The sequence below is a fragment of the Colletotrichum graminicola genome (genome assembly GCF_000149035.1).
Source record: "Colletotrichum graminicola M1.001 genomic scaffold supercont1.123, whole genome shotgun sequence".
NCBI lineage: Eukaryota > Fungi > Ascomycota > Sordariomycetes > Glomerellales > Glomerellaceae > Colletotrichum > Colletotrichum graminicola.
The window spans coordinates 27284-41174 of record NW_007361127.1 but is presented as its reverse complement, the minus strand read 5'-3'; the positions used below and the strand labels follow the sequence as shown (position 1 = coordinate 41174).

The 13891-nt window shown below is 37.6% G+C and overlaps 1 protein-coding gene across 1 annotated transcript; it reads right to left on the bottom strand.

The window, feature by feature from the left end:
• Nucleotides 1-10208: 10208 nt before the first annotated feature.
• GLRG_11791 (oxidoreductase family protein) lies at nucleotides 10209-11399 on the bottom strand (the record flags this gene model as incomplete). Its single annotated transcript, XM_008102475.1, has 1 exon — nucleotides 10209-11399. The coding sequence occupies one exon, from the start codon at nucleotides 11397-11399 to the stop codon at nucleotides 10209-10211; it is 1191 nt and encodes a 396-aa protein (XP_008100666.1).
• Between the last annotated feature and the right edge of the window lie 2492 nt (nucleotides 11400-13891).

The following is a 13891-nucleotide window of genomic DNA, read 5'->3' as shown; positions in this document are numbered from 1 at the left end:
AGTAGCTTACTATAAACGTTTTAAATAATAATCTACGCTTATAACTTTTACTTAAGGGTCTATTCTTTATCCTATAAATTACTAATATTCTTATTATAACTATATTTATTTAAGAGAACATTAATAGCTAAGATATCTTTATTATATTTAAGGAAATATAAAAAAATCTTAAAAAGCGCTTCTAAAAGTAGCTATACTATAAAATTACTAGTAAACTATCTAGTTAGCTCTACCTAGTTAACACCTATAGCTAGGAATACACTACTAATACTAGAAAAAAGGCACTCCTAAATAGAGAAAAGACTAATATAGCTATAACCCTTAGACTTAATAACTATAAAATAACGTAGCTTAAGGACTATAATCCTACTATAGCTAAAACTACTATTAAGGTCCTAAATAATATTAACACTAATAGTAGACCTATTAATAAATAACTATATAATTATAAGTAAGTAGGTAGAATAATTATTAAGATTTAGAATATAATTATAGTAATTATATAGTAAATATAACTATAATAAATAAAGAAATAGTAAGGAGTATAAGGAGTAATAAAACACTACTAGTATTTAATAGAATAAAACCTATAGGATTACCTTAATTAAGACGTTTAGGCTATATAGTTATAACTAGTGTTTATATACTTTCTTTTATAATACTTAGTAATTTTACGTTTTATTCCCTTATAATATTTAGTAATTTACTATTATACTTAGTAATTTATTTATCTTTACTTATATATATTAGGATTATACCTTATGTTCTAAGATAAAAAACAATCTTTATATAAGTAATTATTATATAACAGATAGGAATATAATAGAGAATTCCTAGAGAATTACTATAATAGCCACTAGGAATTATCTAGGGTTTCACCGCCAAGTGGCAGTGTATTTCCTAAGAAGTCTCTAGGCAATACTTATATAATCTATAAAAAAAGGATTAATAATACTCTGTAAAATAACAGAGAACGTAACAGCAGCTTTGCGGCTATTACACTAGGGAATTATAGAGACATACGTTACTATTTAAGTAGAGAAATATCTATAATATAGTAGAAAAAGGATTATTAAATATTATATCTTATTTTCCAATACTAAAGCGTAATAGAAAGTCTTATAAGAATAATATAGTTAAGTAGTGTTATAGATTAGGTATATACCTAGGTAATATTATATAACTAGAGGTAAAATCTATATTATAAAAGTAATAAAGTAAAGGTAAGGATAAGTTACTAGGCTACCTATTAGATAGTAAGTAACTATATAAGGATTATCTTCTTACTATTATTAGCGTAACCTTAGATAACTAACTATAATTTCTTATATAGTTACTTATTTTTCCTTTTAACCTTACGTACTATACGTAACTTAAAGATCTATATATTACTATATGTTTTCTTATTATAAGTAATAATATAAAACATACTATAGTTAATAAGGGCTTTTACTTTTACCTTATTAGATTCTTTAAAAGGCTTACTTAGTATAGTAATAATACCTTTTTTATATAGTTTAATAGTAAGTATATAGTTAGCTTCCTTCTTTATAGTAAGATATATATTAGAAACGTTAATAGTAAGGTGTATCTTATAAAAGAACGTAGTAATTAGGTTCTTTTATAGGCGTCTATAGCCTTATTATAGTAGTTACTTATTATTAATAATAATAGTATTACGTACTTCCTCTATAGATTTACTAGCTGTTATAAGCTCTTCTTCTTATGCTTATATAGGATTATTACCTTCTTTAGCTATTATAAGCAGTAGTGCTAATTAGCCTTCTTTTTATACTCTATAGTATAGCTTTACTATAGTAATATAAAAATTATATAAGCTATAAGGTAATTTAATAGTATAAGTAGTACTATTATTAGTAAGTAAGTAAAATAGGCCCTACTAGCTGTCTTTCTTACACTATATATAAATAAGTAATTAAAGGGATAACGCTATAGTATTTATTATATCTAGGCTATTATACGTTACTAGCGTATTATATACTTATCTCTTTATATAGATTTACTATACTACGTTTATTACCTTTTTTACTACTTTAGTACGCTATATAGTAAAAGGGGTAGGTAGTAAATTATTTATAATATAGGGGTATGCCTTAAAAATAAGTAGAGTTAGTATAAGGCTATTAGGGCTAGTAGTATTATTAATAGCTTTAATAGCTAATTAAAAAGTAACTTTAGGCTTATAATTACTATCTATATAAATAATCTTATATATATAGTAAAAGGTAGTATAGTATTACTTAACCTTACTAATAAATTAATAGGCCTTAATAAGTACTTTATTAACCTTAATAGATAACGTATAGGTAGTATGTTTAAATTTAGCTATATAAAAATTTAGGCTAGCGTTAGTAGTAATCTAATTAAGCAGCCTAAAATATATATTAATTTAGTATATTTATAGTGCCTCCTATATATACTTTATAGTAACTAAATATAAGAATCTTACTATATTAAATATAGTAGCTAAGTTAACTATATAAAGTATAAGCTTATACTATTTTATATATATATATTAATAAAGATTTTATAGTTAAATTTATAGTTATTACGTAGTATAAATTTAAAGCAGCTAGGTGCCTTTACGTTAAGAAAGTAGTAATAGTAGTACTTATTAATCTTTTTAAGTATAGTAAGGGAGGTAGATTTACTTACTTATTTAAGTAACTTATAAAGGTAATTTACTAATAGGTAGCTAAATCTATAGTAAATCTAGCGTAATTTACTATTAGTTAAGTGTTACTTTATAATAGCGCTCTTAGGTAGCTCTAAAAGTATCTATATATAGCCCTATTTTTAGGTAATAGGTATAATAATCTTATCCTTAATAAGCTAGTTAGTAAGGTTATTAAATTTTATACTATAGTAATCTATATCTTATAGGTAAAAGAGAAATAGCGTATTACTTATTATTATATAGAAAATAAGCTTACTAATTAGTATAGGTATATAGATTACCCTAAAGGATTTATAGTAATCCTTACTGCTAAAGTAAATTATTACTTTACTAGTGTAGGTAGTATCTAGTAGGATCTTTTTACTAAGGTGTTTTTTAAGGGTAAAGTACTACTACTAGCTAGCTATAGATATCTTAGCTATACCTATATTAAGTATAATACCTTAAAAGGTAGATATAGAGTAGTAGTTATTAAATATAAAGATATTACTACTTTTTATAGTTACGTTAGGTAATTCTTCTTTATATAGATTTTTATAGGTAATAGTATAAAACGTTACTTAGTTATATAACTTCTTATAGGTTAATAGGCTATTAATTAACTACTTACTAAAGTATATAGTTATAGTAAAAAACGTAGTAGATTTATAGTTTTTACTATCTAATAGGTAAGTCTTACTATCTTTACTTACTTCTTTAAGATAAATTAGCTTATTACCCTTATAGTTAATAAGAAAGTAACTAAAGGTAACCTATAAAGCCTATATAAAGTAAGTGCTTTTATACTATATAAAGGAGGCTTATTATTCCTCCTTAGTGTGCTTAGTTAACTAATAGCCTAATTTACTATAAATAAAGTACTTCTTAGACAGATTACTATTATATAGTGCTTTACTTCTAGCTAACTATAAAGTGCCTTATAACTAGCTATAAGGTATATTAGCTAAGAGCCTAGATTAGGGAAAAAGATAGAGGTTAAATTAATAGATTAATTAATTAATTAATAGGTAGGGGTATCTATAGATATAGAATTTAACTTAGCTACTTTAGCTAGCTGGCCAGGCTAAAGGGTAATATATATGTGTGTTGCTAGCTAGGCTAACGTATTACTAATCGGCCAGCAATTAACCAATCTATAGGCATTCTGCCCCTTAGCCTAGGGATCTTGTTATAATTACCCCCCTTCCTAGAAGGTCTAGTCCCTAGGCCGTACGCCTAGATAAATAGGATTTAGACCTAAAAGTAGGATTTAAACCTAAAAGTAGGATTTAAACCTAAAAGTAGGATTTAAACCTAAAAGTTAGGTATTAATAACCCTTATTTACTTATTAGCAGGATTTAATTACTTATTAGCAGGATTTAATTAGATAGGATTTAAACCTAATAGTTAGGTGTTAATAACCCTTATTACTATATAATTAGCAGCCTATTAGTAAGCTTATAGGGCTCTTATCTACTTTTTAGTAGGATTTAATTAGATAGGATTTAAACCTAATAGGTAGGTGTTAATAACCTTTATTACTAGTTAATTAGTAGCTATTTAGTAAGCTTATAAGGCTCTTATCTACTTATTAGTAGGATTTAGTAATATTCTTTATTAGATATATTAATATTATAATAACTAGCTCTTATTTAGGCCCTTACTTAGGCTACTATTACTAACTATTTCTTACTTTAGTAAATAGTCTTAGTATACCCCTTCTTATAGTAATATATATATATAGCCTTACTATAGCACTTCTTAGCACTATAGCCTACTTTACTATACTTAGTATAATTAGTAGCTAGCCTTACCTACTTAGTATCTGCTAGCCTTACCTGTTTTTTAGGTTAGGGTCTTTTTGCTAATAGCTTACTAAGCAGCAGGAGATTAGACCTAGAGGTCTAGCTTAGGGCCTAATTAGGTGCCTAGTTAGCGTAGAGCTCCTATAGTCTCTTAGTAGTAAGGGTAACGTCCTTTAGCCTCTAGGCAGAGTGCTTCTGCTACACTAGTGCCCTCTATAACCCTAGTTACAGGCAGTAAAAAAATAAGAAGGCTAGAGGCTAATTCTCCTCTAGGTTAACAGTGCCTAGAGCCTAATAAATTACTAACTATTTAGTAAAGAACTGTAATAGTGGCTAGCTAGGCTACTGCTAGGCCTTATATAACTAGCTATAAAGGTAACGCTCTTAGAGCTCTAGATTAATATGTAATTAGTAAATAAACGCTTTAAAAGTAGCCTAAAGCCTTACCTCCTTACTACCTTTAGTAGCTTAATAATTTCTTTACTATGTTTAGAGCGTTAGGGTTACCTTTATAAAAGCCTATTTAATATAGTAGCCTTTAAATACTGTTAGCTAAAGCTAATTACCTGCCTTAATAGCTACTAGCTAATCTACTACTTACTTTAGTATACTGTCTTCCTAAAAGGTGCTATAGGCGTATACTAAAAGGCGCTTATATTACTTCTTAGCTAGTAGATAGGCTAGGTAGTTAGTAAGTAGTTATAAAAAGGCTATATTTTAATCTTAGATAGTCTATATTAGCTTTATAATAGATAAAGTAAATAGAAGTAGCTTTAGTTTAATTTAGTAAGTAGTTACTAAAAAGCGTGTTAATTATAATAGTTAAGATTATAATAATTTATTATCTATTTCTAGCCTAATCCCTCTTAGAGGTAGAAGTTAAATAATTATAAGGTATATTAGCTAAGAGCCTAGATTAAGGAAAAAGATAAAGGTTAAATTAATAGATTAATTAATTAATTAATAGGTAGGGGTATCTATAGATATAGAATTTAACTTAGCTACTTTAGCTAGCTAGCTAGGCTAAAGGGTAATATATATATGTGTTACTAGCTAGGCTGACGTATTGCTAATTAGCTAGTAATTAACTAATCTATAGGTATTCTGCCCCTTAGCTTAGGGATCTTATTACACTAGCCTTACTATCTTTAGGGGTCTACCTTATAGTTATACTAGCTGTTATACTTATAGTTAACTTAATATTAATTATTACTACTATTATGTAATAGGGCGCTAATAGTAATGCGCCTGCTAATAGACCTTCTAACGCCTAGCTCTACCTAATTAAGCTAGAACGCTAAAAGATCTACTAATACTTAAGTAGTCCTTACTAAGTACTGCTGTTAACACTACTTATATAGCTAATTACTAATTAATTAGGGATTATTACCTTGTGATAATATACCCCTCTCCTCTATACCTTATCCTTAAGGTATCTAGGTATCTCTAGTAATATAAATCTCTAAGGCTTAAGGTTGCTAACGTGATTAACCTTACACTCTGTAAAAGGTAATCTAGCTAACCTCCCCTTAACAGCCAGGTGCCTAACTAGAATTAAACCCTAAGCCTCTAGCTTATTAATTTAATCCTGCTAACGTTTATCCTAACTATAGGAACTTAAGCATAATTGTAATAGGGCGCTAACAGTGACGCGCCTGCTAATAGACCTTCTAACGCCTAGCTCTACCTAATTAAGCTAGAACGCTAAAAGATCTACTAATACTTAAGTGGTCCTTACTAAGTACTACTGTTAACACTACTTATATAGCTAATTACTAATTAATTAGGGATTATTACCTTATAACATATTATTACTAGTAATAAAGTGTAACTATAATTTATAGTAAAGAAGTAAATTTACTATAATACTATATAGTTATATATAGAGGCTACTAAAGGTTAGGGGTAGATTAAGGATAGTAATAAAGTATTTAAGTATACTATAGTAGTAAGTAAGTAACTACTTATAATAATCTTTATTATATAAGGTGCTATTATAAGTAGTTACTTATACTAGCTAGGTAATTTACGTAATAAGTAATTTAAGCACTTTAAGCTTACTTTTACTAGTGTTTTTTTTAGTAATTAAATTAAATAAGGTATAATAAAGCTTAGTAAGGCGTAAAAGGTGTACCTTATCCCCTTTAAAGCGTTATTTAAGCTTTACTATTATTATATTAAAATTATTAGAATAACTAAGTAATAAGGTAGTATAATACTTATATATATAAAGGTATAGGTAGTGTACTACACCTGTTAATAGACTATTCTAGTATTACTAAAAGATCAATCAGTTCAGGCACTAAGTGCCTAAAATACACCACACATAGCCTTATAAAGGGTAACCAGGCTAACCCCTTATAATTACCCCCCTTCTAATACAACACGTCCTGAGTCGCTTTAGGCCCACGTGCACTGGCGCCGGTAACCGTGCGCTGGAGCACAAGGTCATGTTAACCCCAAAGGCCCTAGGTAGCCTGGCGTCTGGCAGCAGCTGCCAGACATTGCCTCCCTGCACCTAGTCCCTCTGAGCCTAACGTAAGCTGCCCCTCATTCATGCCTAGCCAACCAATCCACTGATTGATGACCTTCCAGCCCCTTAAGGCCTACACTAAAGAGAGTCTCAACAGGCGGGATTCAAACCCAGCCCCTGTTAACAGCCAGAAGACCCACTTAGTGCCTGAACAATTATAAAGGTATAGGTGGTGTGCCACGCCTGTTAATAGACTATCCTGGTATTGCTAAAAGATTAATTAGTTTAGGCACTAAGTGCCTAAAATACACCACATATAGCCTTATAAAGGGTAACTAGGCTAACCCCTTATAATATAGCTCCCCTTTAAGTATTACTATTACTACTACGCTATAGTAGTTTTATAGTATACTTATATAGACATAAAGGTTATAAAAAAATAGTAACTTTAAGTTAATAGTTTTATATAAGCTACTATTATATATTAAACCTAGATTATTTATATAGAACTTTATTAAGTTTATTAATTACTTTAGCGTTAGGCTATATTACTTACTTACTATTATAGTAGTTATAGTAGGCGTTACTACTTATAAAAAGCGTAGTTAGACTTAAGCCTTATATATTATTACTATTATTTAGGGTTTTTATAGTAATAAGGCTTAAAAAGGGATAAATAATAAGTTATTATATAAAGTTACTTTAGTAACTACTAGTAATCTATAAGTAGTTACTTATTTATCTGCTTTAGCTATAAGTATAGCCTTAATAGGTAACACTACTATATTAGTAATATCTTTATAAAAATTAGTATCTATTAGCTGTTTTTTAAACCTTTTTATCTTATAGGTAATAGCTACTATTATTTCTTTATTTTATATAACTTACTTATTATTATAGGTAGCTTTATAAATCTATAATATAACTATTAAATTTTTTAATTAGTTAATTTATAATCTTTAGCTAGTAAGGTAGTTATATAACTCCTTAGTTACTTTATATAGTAATATAGTAAAATCTTTAACTAACTAATCTTTAAAGTTAAATTATACCTTCTTTTAGAAGATACTATATAAATAGTTATAGTATTTATACTTAGAGATATAGAATATAGTAATAGTAGTAAGCGCGTTCCTCCTCTTAGTAGCTATAAGATCTTATAGCAGCTTAGTAATATAGTCCTTTTACTATCTATTAGTAAAGATAAATTCTTTTAGTCCTTTAGGCACTTAGTATCTTCTTATAATTACCTCTACTTACTTAGTAGCGTTAGGTAGTAGTATATACTTAGGTTAAATTACCCTAGGCTGCCTAAAAGCGTTATTACCTTATATGTTATTTATACCTTTTTTACCTTAGTAGCTTATCTTAGTTACTTACTTATAATTACCCTCTGTTAGCCTAACTACCTCTTAGTTATAGGCGTTTCTCTTAACTATTATTAAAGGGCGTATATATCTATTAGAGGATTTACTACTAGTAGTATAGATAATTATAAAGACTTATAGTTAAATAAAAACTTAAAAAAAAAAGTTATAATAAGCTTATAAATAATAAAGGCTATTATATTAGTAATATAAAATAACTTAAAGAAAAATAAGAAAAAATATATAAAAAAAAAGTTAGTAAGCTTTATAGGCTTATAATAAAAAAAAGGTAAAAGGTAAATAATTACTAATTAATAATAAGTTAGCATATAAAGTAAGGTGTTTTTTATAGTTAAGAGTGCTTTTTATAAAGTAATAAGGCTTATATATATAGATATAAATTACTAGGCCTTTACTAACTATAGGAGGTTAGGTATTATTATCTTAGTAATTAACTTATAAGGGCGTGTAGTATAATAGCGTTATAAGGGTATTTATAGTAACGTTTTTTAGTAAAGCCTACTCTAGGCCTCTATAAATAGTTAATAGTGTTATTACCTCTTCTTATAATACCTTACTAATCTATAGTATTTTTAGTAGTAGTTATAGTAAAGTTAACTACTAATTAGTGTTAGTTTTACTAAGGTAGTAATATAGTTAACTGTATGTATTAATAGGTAGTAATAAATAATAGGGGTAAATACTGGTTCTGAATTATGCGTAAAGAAGGAAAACTATTGTGGGATTATGTGGCGAATTCACTGTGTAATATCCCTGTGGATCCGGTGGATCCACGGCGAATTGGCCGTAGTTATTCCGGCCGATCGGTGTTAATCTATACCGCCGATATCCAGGCGATGGTCAACATCGTAACAGCTTCCAATATTATGATTCCAATATAACAGAGCGCAAGAATTTGCCTAGAAACAGCTTCTAGGATTTATGGACAAAACTTGCCTACTATGATTGCTCTGCTGGATAGCCTCGGCCTCGCGCTGCAGACGGAAGTATTTGGTGATGCTGTTCCCTGCGTAAGAGTTTACCAGTATATTTTCCGAAGAGAACGAATGGGATTTCCCGAAGTCCCAAATCCTGAGCTAATGGAAACAGCGTTAACCTATTTTCACTTTCCGTTCCTCGTGCTCGCAGCGCGGGCAGGCGTGGTGGAATATGTTAGGCACAGAGCTTCACCTGGGTGCTTGGAGAGATGGGGCTATCTTCACCAGCAGAAGCGAGTCGGTAGGGCCACGGAAATCTTTTTGAAATTCTCGAGAGGCTGTATAACAGATGAGAACCCTTTATGGCGGCTTCTGCTTCTTGACGCAGCCCCTCTAGCCTACTCGCAACCGAAAATGGTTGAATGCTGTCTTGAGAAGGGTGCTGATGTCAACTTTCGGATTAATAAAAAGGGATTGACTGTCTGGGTAGTTATTTTAAGTAACATCCTGGCAGATATGATTCCGGACCGCAAGGAGGTGACGAGACAACGGGGAGAGGCTGCTTTGGTGCTATGGGAGCCTTCGATGAGATTGCTCACTGGCCACGGAGCAAGCGTAAGCAAAAGGACTGTGAGGAAAGCCTTAACTTTGCCGGAAGAAGAATCCCAAGGTTTTAAAGGGGAGCTTGAGAACAAAGAACTTGTTGTAAGCTTTACCAATCCATCCAGCGCATCAAGAACGAGGAAGAACATCGTTGATACAACTACTCAAGAGAGTTAGAGATACAACCAGAGGGACTATAATTAGGGGGTTTATTGAACTTGCGAACACCTAAAATAGAAGAAACTCCCCACCGTTACATAGCAACCGGCTAATCTTGCAACTGCACGCGCTATAGAAGGCCCTTCTCCGGCACACCATACCTGAAAACATCCCCCGTTTGGCATTCAGATTTCTCCTGATGGCTTCCCAAACCCTTGCAACAAAGCTTCCAACTCCCTCATCCGCAAAAAGGCATCTTGAACCGTAGACCACTGCCCATCCTCCTCAACATTCCCCCTCCCGGCCTCGGCCCACCTCGCAAACCTCTCGTATACCTCACCAACATTCCTCGCCCGGACCGGCAACTCCTTCTGCCACCCCTCCCAGTCCCACGACACCTCCTCCACTTCGTCCCTCTCATGGTCGTGGACCCGGATTACGACCGGCTCATCGTACGAGTCCGAATGCAAGTACGGGCCCGCGGGGCTCTCGACCTCGACCTCCCCCTTCTCCCCGACGATCCTCCACACGAGAGCAGACCGCCCCTTGAACGGCGGCCCGTTCCGGAACCGAACTGCCAGCGTCGCGCCATCGACGGCGACGGTATCGTCGTCACGTCCCCGCAGGGCCCCGTGGAGGGCGACGAAATCAGGCACGTCTGACCGGACCCGCCGCGCCGCGCCATCGCCGAGGAGGACCCTGACCTCCGCCCGCTGGATCTGCAGCCGGCTCTCGAACCCGCCGTCGAACTCCCCGACCACGTGGTGGACGTAGTCAATCATGTGCCCGAACGCGATCGTGACGGGGTTCCCGCCGACCTTCCTCTCGGCGAAGTACGCCAAGCCTTCGGGGAGTTCGTCCCGCGAGAGCAGGCTGCCGTACGCCTCGACGTCGCTCCCCAGAACTTTGCCGATGCAACCGGACAGAACGACATCCCTGATGCGGAGCACCACCCGGGCTGCCCGCCCTTGCAGCCCCACGATGCTGCCCCAGCTGGACTGCGCGACCAGCTGCGCGAGCGCCTCCGACCTCTCGAGGTCCTCGGCGAGGGGCCACTCGACGTACACGGCCTTACCCGCTCTGGCAGACGGCGCGACGACGTCAAAATGCGTGTCGACGCGGGTGCTGCAGACCACCAGGTCGACGTCGGGGTCCCGAGCCAGGGCCTCCGGGTCGCCGTAGGCTCTGACGTCGTCGGGGAGGCCGTAGTGGCCGCGCGCGGCCTCCGCGGCTTCGGTGCTGGAGTTGAGGAGCGCAGTGACGATATAGTGGCTGCGTCCGCGCGGGGAGAGGAGGTACGGGAGGTGGGCCTCGGCGGCCCATGATGTCGTGGCATTGGCGGAGAGGCCAACCAGGGCGACGCGGATGGGAGCCATTTTTTATTTCTTTGAACACGACAGAATGCTCTTTTGCGAGAATATGCGAGGAAGCCGAGCTATAGATTCAAGCCGTCTGAGTGTAATCGACCAAGGAACAAATTTCCCCAGTTTTAGGGTTGGTCACCACTTATATAGACGAATATTTTCCTACACTTGTGAGATCACCGGATTTCGCATTCCGCTTGAGCTATGACCATCCAGGGTGCAACAACCAAAAACCGAGCACATTAGCAATCACGCAACGAGCTGTTCCGCACTTCTCGTTTGTAATCTCGGTACAAAATGACAAGCTGGCGAGATCCGCGGAGCGCAGTTGACGAGGGAGGCATCCTCCTTGATGGAAAGACCATCAGCAGGCATTGCGGCGGGCCCCACTCTTTGCCGACCCGGAGCCGGACCCAGCACTGTTGTTCCGGGTTATTATGGAGCATCAATCGCGCTCGGACCCGCAACCTCCGTCCGTACCCGGTATCCCGGCTCTCACGGCCCGGTCCGAGCATCGAGGACAACAAGAAAAACAAGCAGCCCCCAGCGGCCCGGATAGCCGCGTTCTGCGCGTCGGTCTCGGTATCGGGCCCCAATCGGGTTCCGACGATCTCCCCAATCACGATTCGCCATCTCACATACCCGCCTCGCCGGGCGTCAAAACTGCACCCATCCGAGGTTGACCCATGTATAGCTCCTCGAGTCCTCTCTAGACAAGAGCGCCCAATGGATCCCCCCCCCACCGACTGGCTTGACCCGGCACCAACAGCATCCAAAAGGCGGCCTGCAGCCCGCGAGCCAGCGAAGCCCCGGCAATGCACCTGCCCGTCCCCGTTTGCCACATCGCACCCCCGCGTGTGGTGTGCCTCTCCCACCTAGTTTAGGTTAGGTTAGGTAGAAGTCCGAACATTTCCTCCCCTTTGCCCCTCTGTATCGCTTGTTGTCTCCCTCTGTTTCCTCCCCTCTTACCCCCCTCCTCCACTCACGGTTGTCCGAGAGTTCTAGACAACCCATCCCGATTCTCACAAGAGCCGTAAGAAAGCCACCAACCCGCCAAGCCCTGTCCCCCCTGCTTCATTCTCGAAACCTCCCCACGCGGCAACGCGCATATACACGTTTCCGCCCCCGTGACTTCTCATCCAAACAACGTTCCACAGACTCCCCTCCATCAAACAACAACCGAGCATCGGTGGCCGCAGGAAGGAAATCCCACGCAACCCATTCATTCCCCGCCTACATCAATTGCCGCCGCCGCCCCGACCTGCACCTACCCTCCGTCTTTCCACCATTCCGACGCGAAGATGTGTCTGCCGGACCATTGCACTTCACCCAAAACCAGTGGGAGGGGGGCTGTCTGCTTTGCTCCTCCGCCCGCCCCACCCTCGGTCGTCCGTACTGCGTAGACTGCGCCAACGCCTTCTCCCCGATTACCACCATCCCAACGACGGACCTCTGCCGATACCCATGTAGCGTCCCGAGGCATAACTTCTGCATGCCCATGACAGTGCTAGGAGGAAACGCAAAGAAAAAGCAGCCAAAGGGAAGAAAACCCAACAAGAGGCAGCTTGCAGGCGAACCGTAAGCCCCCCTCTTCTTCTTGGTCTTTCAAGGCTCCTACATCCCTCCCAATTCCAACTCTTCACCGTCCCCCTCTCTCTCCTATCCTCCAAGGGATTTCCAGCAAAGGCCGCGGCGACTTGCATTTGAAACGCGTGGCGCTGAATGCCACGAGCCTCGCCAGACGTTCCCCCTTCACCCGCGGCAGTGATAGATTAGCATACACCATGCCAACAGGAAGGTAGGCGAGAGGGTGTCCGGCTCCAAGAGGCCAGTATGCGAGTTGAAGGCGGCCGTTGATGGAGTAATAACAGGGCTTACTGTCTGGCAGTCGCGGTCGATGGGCCCACGTCAGTTGCTTTCGCGACGCGCTGAGTACGAGAAGGACGGCCCTCAAGTGACCGACATGTCGTGGTCCCCCAGTCCGCGAATTGCTGACGGCTTCTGACGAGGGGGGACGAAACAGAATACGAACGTGGCAGTCACATGGAAGAGAAGCGAAGCGATTGTCAAGTAGTTTGATTGAAGCCATCACATGATGACATACTACCACTCAAGACCAGCCTGAGACTGAATGCTGGGCCAAAAACGACCTCAGCCGAAAATCTCCCGAAGCGGAAGTCTTCTTACAAGAAACAACTCTGTACAAGATCTCAACCGAGGTCGGTCCTCCCATGGACCCGGTCCTCGTTTCTGTGATACGCCTAAGAAAATGAATACACCCAACAAATATGTTGCCACATCCAGTGGCCCTGAATCTGTAACTCCGGTTCGGCTTTTTCGAGTCTAAGTTTGTTTTTGTCCCTCACTTTTTTGTTTTTAAACACCTACTTCCAGTGGCCCCATATGTTCCTCCTATAAAAATGGAAAGTCTCTACAGGCCTCGATCACCGGTGGGGGGCACCGTGCCATTCTAGACAGCGAGGATACTAGATAATAGAAATAAA